The sequence below is a fragment of the Aulostomus chinensis genome, chromosome 5 (assembly GCF_037954235.1).
Source record: "Aulostomus chinensis isolate RoL2024-O1b breed Wild chromosome 5, RoL_Achi_v1.0, whole genome shotgun sequence".
NCBI classification, from domain to species: domain Eukaryota; kingdom Metazoa; phylum Chordata; class Actinopteri; order Syngnathiformes; family Aulostomidae; genus Aulostomus; species Aulostomus chinensis.
Window position 1 is genome coordinate 15,092,988 of NC_141324.1, and position 10,138 is coordinate 15,103,125.

General features: G+C 45.4%; 1 protein-coding gene and 1 long non-coding RNA gene across 3 annotated transcripts in view; one reads left to right on the top strand and one right to left on the bottom strand.

Annotated features, from left to right (window-relative positions):
* Positions 1-1,302: 1,302 nt before the first annotated feature.
* Positions 1,303-10,138, top strand: part of LOC147261407 (uncharacterized) — a 10,139-nt gene continuing 1,303 nt past the window's right edge. The window contains exons 1-11 of the mRNA XM_086203402.1: positions 1,303-1,654; positions 2,920-3,007; positions 4,665-4,766; positions 5,838-5,903; positions 6,001-6,029; positions 6,135-6,272; positions 6,567-6,653; positions 8,152-8,226; positions 8,344-8,450; positions 9,749-9,929; positions 10,039-10,138. The exon at positions 10,039-10,138 is cut by the window's right edge and continues 1,303 nt beyond it. Of these exons, the coding sequence (XP_086059528.1) occupies positions 1,496-1,654; positions 2,920-3,007; positions 4,665-4,766; positions 5,838-5,903; positions 6,001-6,029; positions 6,135-6,272; positions 6,567-6,653; positions 8,152-8,226; positions 8,344-8,450; positions 9,749-9,929; positions 10,039-10,138 (1,132 nt within the window). The 5' untranslated portion in view covers positions 1,303-1,495. The remainder of the gene's footprint in view (positions 1,655-2,919; positions 3,008-4,664; positions 4,767-5,837; positions 5,904-6,000; positions 6,030-6,134; positions 6,273-6,566; positions 6,654-8,151; positions 8,227-8,343; positions 8,451-9,748; positions 9,930-10,038) is intronic.
* Positions 5,119-8,430, bottom strand: LOC147261408 (uncharacterized). 2 transcript variants are annotated; one of them, XR_015115758.1, is made up of 4 exons: positions 8,319-8,430; positions 6,378-6,632; positions 6,180-6,262; positions 5,119-6,042 (listed from the first exon to the last, which is right to left on the bottom strand). It is a non-coding gene; the product is annotated as an uncharacterized LOC147261408 (long non-coding RNA). The 2 variants fall into 2 exon arrangements; XR_015115757.1 differs by having other exon boundaries at positions 8,314-8,382.

Genomic DNA, 10,138 nt, shown 5'->3' on the forward strand with positions numbered 1-10,138 from the left:
GATCTGTAGGTGCCTCTGCTTCAGTTAATTTACTATATGTGTGGGAAAATGGGTCATGTGACATCAGGAAGGAAGCATCTTTTATGTTTCTTTACAAAAGTAGCAGAGACACAACATTACCAGGTTAGGAGAATCTACTGAAAGAGACTTTTTAAGGTACATTTTGGACTAAATAATTAAACTGGAACTCCTCTTCTTTGTATCCGTCTCAAGTCCAGTGATGCAAATATAAAATAAATATAATGTTGTGATAACAGGAACTCTCCCTATCCCTATACAATATGGTATCTTCCACGCTCCTCATATGAGCCCTGCAGCACCTATTTTTCCAAATGGTCAACCTGGAGCGTGAGAAAATGTTAAGATATCCAAGGTACACTGTTCTGGTAAAGGAACCTGCTCCTCTAGCGTCTAACCTTCCTCCTGCATGTTGCATGGATTTTCGTTTTTGCTGACACGATGACCTGCCAGACATCAAGATCAGACCCAGAGCACTCAGCCAAAGCTTGGCTAGTGACTTCCTAACCAGCAGGATGTTTATTTACACTCTGATTCACTACGGCGTCTCTGTTCATCGAGTTTTATTTAGTGTTTCAATCATTGTGACGTGTCCTGGTGATTACTGGTGACTGCTGAGAAGAACCCACGGCCGATCACACCTGTCCCCACTCAGTGATGGCACACGGCTATCCTACTTGATGATGTCACTGGGTCATTCCTGTCAGGTTGAGTAACACACTATCCCCGCTTGGCTTCTCTGCGCGTGCGCATGTATATGTGTGTGTGTGTGTGCGTGTGTGTGTGTGTGTGTGTGTGTGTGTGTAGATGCAGAGTATTAGAGATGGCTTTAAGTATTCATAGCAGTCATCCTTGTTGCTAACTGATTTACTATGTCTGACATGCAATAGGCTGGAAATGGTGTGTGTGTGTGTGTGTAAGTGAGTTAGTGTGTGTGTGTGTGTGTGTGAGAGAGAGAGAGAGAGCTTAATATAGCCACGGTTATCCAGGAAGAAGGAATGCCCTGGATGCCACTGACCATATTTGAACAGTATGTCTGCTGACGGCAAACCTCACACACTCACCTCCCCTTCATCTCTGCGCTCTGTGTGTTAGTGTGTGTGCATGTGTGTGTGTGTGTCTGTGTCTGTCTGTGTCTGCTGTAGTTACACTGGATCACCACTATCAGGCAACCTTGTCTTGCAGTGACAGCTGCACAGGCTCTGCCTTCATGACTTTTACTGACTCACAAACTTCTCTCTCTCTTTCCAGCACTTTCTAGTTTCTCCTCTCTGGCAATCTCCTCTGCTGACTGACAACATCCACTCCGACTCTGAGGAAACTACTCTGGCGCTCTTTATTTCTTGTCCTTCACTTGTTCACTTGTTGACCCGTAACTATACTTTTTTGGGGGGACCCACGGTGTCGGTTGAGCGTGCACACTTTGGGGAGTGTGTGCGCGCGCATGTGAGTGTGTGTTTGTGTGTGTCAGTATGCCATGTCGTCCCCTGGCTCGTCGTTTGTGCAGATAAAGCATGAGGATCTGCTCTTCTATGAGAACTGTGGAGGAGGCAGCTTTGGGAGCGTCTACAGAGCTCTCTGGATATCCCAGGACAAGGAGGTGGCAGTGAAGAAGCTTTTGAAGATTGACAAAGAGGTAGGACGCAGACACACACACACACACACACACACACACACACACACACACACACACACACACACATGCACATACAGCTGCAGAAAGCACATCCATATCAATATCCGATCCTATCATGTCAGATAGCTCCTCCGTGGCTTGTTACCACTCCAAACTTCAACATGAATCCTCTCAATTTCCAGATTGTCTCTGGCTCCAGAGCCCCTCCTCCCCTGTTGTGTTTATCTTAAACATACCTCTGGATGCCCCCCCCCCCCCTTTGTGGATGGAGCACATATTCATGCCAGCACTCCCTAGTTCCTCCCATTGTACATTATGGGCGTAGTGTGTGGTCATTTTTGGCTTCACACACTTAAGTTCAGGTTGGGTGGTTTTCCATGACCTCTGATGGCTGATCCAAACAGAACTTCCTCCCATGTTATTTATAATACAAAAAGGTGGAGGTTGTCACCCAGTGTCAGGAAGTCAGGGTGACCCAAGGGTGAAGCTGAACGTGGCGTTATTGTTTTAGCAGCAGCAGCAGCAGCAGATTGAAGCAATAATGTAAAGCGTGCAAGAACCAAAGAACTGCTGCAGTCAAACATGGGTTAACGAGCTAAAAGAGAGGGTTTGATTAGTTGGATTTATTGCTCTCTCACACCCATACACAGACACACACACACACACACCCAAACACATGCAGGGCGTGTAGACAAGTGTGTGTACAGTTGATGTATAAATACAAGCTGGATCATGTGAGAGCTGCAGTGATGGTAATGTAAAACAGAGCTGATTGGGAACAAACCATAATTCATCTCAATCTGGATCTTGGCTGCAAAACTACACTCACACATGAAAAACAAAACAAAACTGCTGCACAGCTGGAGCAGCGTAAATACATCTCTTTTTCAGTTTTTTTTTTTCATTTTTATTGCTTATTATGTTGCCGGGCAACAGCTACATATTCCACATATGCAGAGGGTACGACCTGCATGTCAGTTGAGATTAATGGCATGTTTGTCACAGCAGTGTGGAAGGTCTTTGTTTGGACACTCAACCTGCTGCAGGCTGCACCTTCACCTCAGGCAGAGACAAACGGCCTTAAATAAAGATTCAGCAAATCTTTGAAAGAAGACTGGCAGTGATTCACACTCTGATATCTCAAAGATTGTGTTTCCCTCCTGTCACACACTCAAGGAGGTGGCTTATAAACTTGTTCATTTGCTGTGTTTCTCTCTCTCTCTCTCTCTCTCTCTCTCTCTCTCTCTCTCTCTCTCTCTCTCCAGGCTGAGATTCTCAGTGTCCTGAGTCATAAGAACATCATTCAGTTTTATGGAGCCGTGCTGGAATCTCCCAACTATGGCATTGTCACAGGTCAGACCCCACGTGTGTTTGTGTGTGTGTGTGTGTGTGTGTGTCTGTTATTACTTATGGTTTGTAAGATATCCTCTCAAGAACATGGTGGCAGAGAGAAGATTGATACTTGGCTTAATTCAGATTTTCAAAGCCCTCCATAAGGTCAAGATAAGGTCAAGGTTCAGTGTGACGCATGAAGGGTTTAGTAGTCAGATCTGATTGATGTGCAACTAAACAAGTGTGTGTTTGTGTGTGTGAGGCTGACAAGTGTGCATTTGACCCAAACCTACAGACTCATTACCACATCCTCTGCTGTTTGGATGAGTGTTTATGTGTGTGTTCTTGCTGTGCTTCCAGGCAGGACATTTGAAACCAGCATGTTTGGATGTGCTTGTAATCCTGCATGGGGGTCACATGATTCAGATAATGTAACAATACACTAGTGCAGCACTTGTGAACTGCTGCATTTGGAGTTCCACTGTAACTTGTAGCAATCCGCAAAAGGTAGAAGCCGTCTGAAGGGAAGATTTTACTCTTTTCCACTGAAAAGCTGGACAGGGCTCCTGAGACTGATCAGTCGTTGACAGTGCAGGAAGACAGAGTTGAGAGGTCACCAGCCTTCAGGTGATGTAGAAAAAGAGTCAGGAGACGTGAGAGTGTCAGCTGATCTCTGCTGGGATCTCTGAGAGGGAATCTGTTCAGTCAGTAACGGGTTAAATCCGCTTGTTTGGAGTGTCCCGTGAAGTGCTATTTGATGTCCTTTGACACTTCCAGCTGTAGCTGCATCACAAAAGTGATGTTGTCATTCATCCCTCTATTCAGTACATACATATGTTTTGGTGAAAATCTTGGTGTGTGTGTGTGTCTGTGTGTGTGTGTGTGTGTGTGTGTGTGTGTGTGTGAGAGAGAGAGAGAGAGAGAGAGAGAGAGATCCTTGATGTTTTTATGCACATCAGCTTTTATACTGGGCTTCATTCATGAAATATTCTCGCACCAGATACGATCGTTTCACCCTCAATTTAGTCTTACAGGCAGGAAGCAAAGCTGATCTGTTACTCGTTGCTCCTGACATCTGACTTTGATGTTACAGGAGGAATAATATCCATCAGGCTGCCCTTCATTTCTGTAAGACAAATTTGAGGGTTAAAAAAAGTCCTGTAATGTGTAAGAACAAATTTGTGCATCAGAACATACCATAATATGAGGACTTGCCACAGTTCATGTGATTTAAAGAGTTAAACTTTAAGTTAAAGGCTTAAAAGTTAAGGTCAGGGGTCGCTGATGTGAAATAACTGGGGTGCACTACTCATCAAAATATTCACCCAATCTTCAAATCACCAGAATGATCCAAATCACTGGAGCTGCAGCGTTTTGATGGATGGAGAATATGAGCCGAGGCGGCGCTACAGACCTGACGTGAGGTTTCAAGCTGGTGTGGTGCCTCAGCACAGATCACATCGCCGTTTCTATTTGGATTTCAGAGAAGGCGAAAAGAAAAAAAGCGTTCATTTTCACTACAATCGCAAGTCACGTTGCAAGATCGACCTCTGCTACAGTGCTGAACGTCAGGAGCGCGGATGCTTGGAGGTCTTACCCAGAAAATGATTGTCCTCTGACTTGACTATAAAAGTGTGTGTGTGTGTGTGTGTGTGTGTGTGTGTGTTACCTTTTCCAGAGTATGCTAGTGGAGGGTCTCTGTATGAGTACCTGTCCAGTGAGCAGAGTGAAGAGATGGACATGGAGCAGATCATGACGTGGGCCATCCAGATAGCCAAAGGTACCGTAACACCTCACAGCTTTACCCTCACGATCGTCTTACCAGTTCATTTTTTTTTATATATTTGGAAAAATAATCTTTCTGCTTGATAATCATTTAACGCTCTGCTAGGGTTCTTGTTCAGTATGTTTTTTTCATGGCTGCCGTTGATGATAAGTCATCAGTGGGATCGAGGCTACGCACAACAGAAGCTCCTCTACAGGTTTTAAATAATATGCGTGTGTTTAATTAGAACTTTTCTTCACGGTCCTAAAACATCAAGAGCACCAATCTCCCTGCAACATTTCTTATAACATCAACTAACAGTTTCCCAATTGAAACAAACGAAATACTTTTGCTAGGCCGTCACTCGTGACAAGCAACCAATCAGGCTCTGCTGTGGGCGGGACATTACTTGAGTGACGACTGGAGTGATTACAGGCAGAAAGAAGCGGTATCTTTTGAAATTGATTTATTTTTCTCTCCAAAAACAAAACAAACAAACAAACAAAAATCCTGAAAAAATGAGTTCCATTACACAGAATATTATAAAGTAATAATACAGTTAAATATTTGTCTGATGAGCACATGAGCCTTATAGTACATTTGATAGATTTTGTTAATCCCCAGTGGGAAAATTGAATTGGTCCCCAGCTCATAATAAAACATAAAAAAATGATGTTACATAAAAGACAGACAAAAATAGATCGTAAGAAACGGAAATGTAAAATGTAGAAAAGAGAACCACAAAAATTCCCAAGAAACACTGTTTTTAAGCAAGAATCTAAAAGACAGCGAGACCAAGACGGTCATGGCCTTCGAGTTCCGCAGATTCACGATGGCGTCCCCGTCACAGAAGCAGCGCTGTCACGTCGCCGTGTCTCTCAGCTCCTAGATTCACTGGCGTGTGCGAGCATGCTCGGTTTCTACAGACTGCGTCGCCACATGAGCAGGTTAAAGTTGTAAAACCGTCAATAACAGAGCCTGATTGAAGAAAAGTCCATTTTAATTCAGGTTAGGCCGAAAAATCAGTATCAGGTTAAAAACATGAGCAAATATACGCGGCTGTTATTAACCCTTTGCGTCTTCCAGGGATGCATTACCTCCACGCAGAAGCTCCCGTCAAAGTCATTCACAGAGACCTCAAATCGCGCAACGGTAACTCATCCACCCTCCATGCTCCGATGGAAACATGCGCCTCCTTTACTATTTGACTGTTGATGTCAACTTAACGGCGACTGCTTCTCTCCCACAGTGGTGATGACAGCGGACAGAGTGCTGAAGGTTTGTGCGTCTTCTATTATATGAAAAACAACAACAACAACAACACGCATCTGCATTATTCCTTCTGCTCATTTCAGTTTCTTTGCTTTTTTGTTTGGATTTCAGATTTGTGACTTTGGGGCGTCTAAGTTCTTGTCTCATACCACTCACATGACGGTGGTGGGCACTTTTCCCTGGATGGCACCTGAAGTCATTCAGAGTCTGCCCGTCTCCGAGACCTGTGACACCTACTCCTATGGCGTGGTGAGTTCACGGAGGTGGAAATGAAATAATGCATTACAGTTGGTCACTTACACAATAACCTCTTATAGTTAATCCAGAGTTCCGTGTATTTATATGACACTAAACCTTTTGAAACTTTTCTCTAAGTCAGAACCACGTAAGCCAGGCGTCTCTGCGCTTGAACTACATCCTCCCAAGCTGTATTTTCTTTGGTCCTGTTTTACGTCTTCTCTTGAAACGTCCTCACATCATCCCAGAGAACTCAAAATATCTTGAACCGCCGGCACATCTGAATGACCTCTGCTCTGTGCCCAGGTGTTGTGGGAGATGCTGACCCGGGAAGTACCTTTCAAAGGCTTTGAAGGGCTGCAGGTTGCGTGGCTGGTGGTGGAAAAACAAGAGGTAAACACACATGAATCCACGCAGGCACACGCACACACATACGCACACTTTAGTGAACCCGCTGCAAGCATGTAGACCCGCCAGCGTCTGAGAGCTGCAGGAACAATGCGATGCTCTCATGGTTTCCACTGCGAGCTGGTGAGGCTGAGGCGGGGTATTTTTAGGCCTGATGTCAGTTCTCTGCGCTTGTAAGGCCTGGATACACAGCGGTGGAGCTTGGCCAGAACTACCCCCCCCCCCACAACACCCCCCCCCCCTTACCCTCCCAGCTACAGCCTTTTTTTTTTTTTTTTTTTACGAGAGTGAGAGTAAAGAAGAAAGACTGCAGTGATAGGAGGCTTGATTCAAGAGGTTTATGGGAAATGAGGGACGATGATGGTGTAGTGTGTTTCAGTCGGTCCCCCACAACGGTCCCAAACACACACAAACACACAGGAAGCCAAGAAACAACTCACAGAACATGATTCCTGCGTAGCTGTTGGCTAATCTCCAAATACGCTCCCTAAATAACTCTCTCTCTCTCTTTCTTTCTCTCTCTCTCTCTTTCCCAGCCTCCCTCTGATTTTCCCCTCCGTCGCTGTAACTCTCTTCCTGACCCTCTTACTTGCCCTCTCTCCACCCAGGCGCTGATATTTTAGGATTAATCCCCAGAGAAAACTCTTTCCATTTACCACACTCTACTATGGAGCTGTCTGGGCTCATTCAGACCTTTGGTGATGCCGGGGTGGGGGGGATTGTTTTTTATGGGGGGGGGGGACTTTCTATCTGTAACACGGGGCGCTTACGTGTTGTTGCTAGTTTACGCGTTAGAGACAAAGTATTAAACAGAGTGGAAGTTTTAATCCAACAGATGATTGATTTAGAACGTATTTGTGTTTTTTGGGTGCTGCTCTGCTTGTGCAACCATGGTAAATAATACATTCACAGCTGATGTCACCGCACAACCTTGTAGAGCTGCGAGTGCAGTCGGACACTCAGGTTTGTGTGAGTAGCCATCATGCTGCTACAGCTGACTCCCCTCACAGTTTCCCAGAGTTCAAGGTCTCCCTAATGCAGGTTAGAGTCGATGAGTCCAAGTGTCTCAATGAGATACTTCCTCACGTTGTAGCTGCTGCCACGGCAACTTTGCATACTGCACCGAAACGGTTAACGGTGTCGCAGGTTGCTTTTGTGTGTTGTGTATTAGCAGTGTAGCTTTGTAGTAGTTTAGGGATGACTGAGGTCGAGTTGATGCATTAAGCCACAAAGTGGTAGAAGTACATGTATTCTTGACTTAATTACAGATAAATGAATTCATATTCATCCTCAAGTTAAAGTGGAAAAAAAACACAGGCTCTGAAAAGCTGTGACCTCAGGTAGTTGCTGTTTGGTATCAGTTGATTAAGCCGGTGTAGTACTGAAGAGCTCAGTGGTGCACGTTCGTCAAGCATCTTTGAATGTTGTGGAAAAGCACTTGACTTGAAGGCCTGTGTGTGTTTGTGGTTGTCTGGGTGTCCAGAGGCTGACCATCCCCACCAGCTGTCCAGCAAGTTTCGCAGAGCTGATGAGGAAGTGTTGGCAAGCAGACCCGAAGGTAAAGGAACGCAATGAAGTGTTGAAAATGAGAGCATTTAAATGGTCACACTCGTGTCATTTAAAGGAAAGAAAAATTGGTAGTTACCGTACGTTGTGTACGTGCGTGTGCTTACAGGAGCGTCCACAGTTTAAGCAGGTGCTGGTAACCTTGGAGACCATGGCCAACGACAGCAGGCTTCCAGATCAGTGTAACTCCTTCCTACATAACAAGGACCAGTGGAGGTATACACACACACACACACACACACACACACACACACACACACACACTTCTGCAGGCATCATCTGTATTGAGACTGGGTGTGAAGAGTACAAAATAAAGTATTGTCAGTTACAAATGGAGTCTTCGGTTTACAGTTCTCCACATAAAACTCAATATGCACACACACACACACACACACACACACACACACACACACACACACACACACACACACACACACACACACACAGAGGACTGTAAAGCCCAGGAGAGAAGCTGAATGTGTGACTCTGTACTCTACTTCAGTCTATAATAAGCTCTCTGGAAAGTGTCCATGGAAGAGATTCCTCTACTCCTCCACTCTGTCCTCGCTTCACCACGGCGAGAAAGAAAGGGTGGATGTAGAGGCAGAGGGTGGGGGTAGGTAACAGAGAGAAAGCTGAAGAGGAGAACTTCAGGGAGGAACAGAAATGTATTGTGTCCATGTGAAGTCTAAAACACTGAGCAAGAGAAAAACAGCGAGGATAATGGGAAACAAGGTGACAGGGGTGAGACGGGGGTGGGGGACGGAGTGGAGGAAAGAGAGAAGGTGCGAGATTCTGGGCATATTTAACACAAGTACAGCGAGGCAATCAATTCTGAGGGGAGATTTGGGTATGGTTGGAAAGACGTGGACAAGATGAGGAAAGGAGGAGTGTGTGTATGTGGGTGGGGGGATCAGCGGGGAGGGGAGGGGCAGGAAGAATGAAGACGGGAGGTATGGAAGGAGAAGAGGAGCAGGTATGGATGTGGGCATCACATCTCTGTCTATATTTAGGTGCCGTGAGAGTTGATTGTATTCGTGAACGCAGGTAAATGGACAGCTCCCCACAGTGACCTCCTGTGGCAGGAGACAGTACTGCAGCTGAACGCATTCTCCACAGTGACAAATTCAGCTTATTTTTAAAAGAATGTTCCAAGCCCAGAGGAGACAAAAGTACACGCTTTCTTTACTTAAGTAGAAGTACTGATGCTTATATAATAAAAGTACTGATTTTTTTAAAGTTAATGTGGAAAGACAAGAACCCAGAAATGTACTCAAAGTATAAAAGTAGCTCTTTGAGGGACATTTCTACCGCCACTAAAATGCGTTGACTAACAGCCCGTGTGGAAAGTGTAAGGAGTAAAAGTAGAGATGTTTGTGTTTAAATTTAAGGAGTAGATGGAAGAAAAAGGGAAATGAGTACTAAAATTGTATCAATAACTGAAAACCCTGAGTACATTGATGAAGTACTTTCAGATTCAGTGGTGTCTAAGTGTTTGTGTGTAAATACTGCAGGTGTGAAATTGAGTCGACCCTGGAACGTCTTCGGAAGCTGGAGAGGGAGCTTTACTCTAAGGAGAAGGAGCTGGAGGAGCGTGAGAGGAGGCTGCGTCTGTGGGAGGAGAGGCTGATGGAGAGGTCCAGCATGACCCCCAGCCCAACCTCCCTACTCATGGATCGCTCCAGCATCTCACCAGTGAGTCCTAGTGGGAGTTCATCAGCTCTTTACCTTCCAAACAATGTTCCTTGTCATCCTGACCCTTTTCGCTCTCTCTCTCTCTCGTTCTCTCACTCTCTCCCGTCAGTTTTTCACACCGCTGTCGATTGGCTCCTCCGGTTCTTTCTTCCGTTCACACTCTCAGGACTCCAACAGCGCCGGGGTCAGCAGTGCTGGTGTCAGCTGTC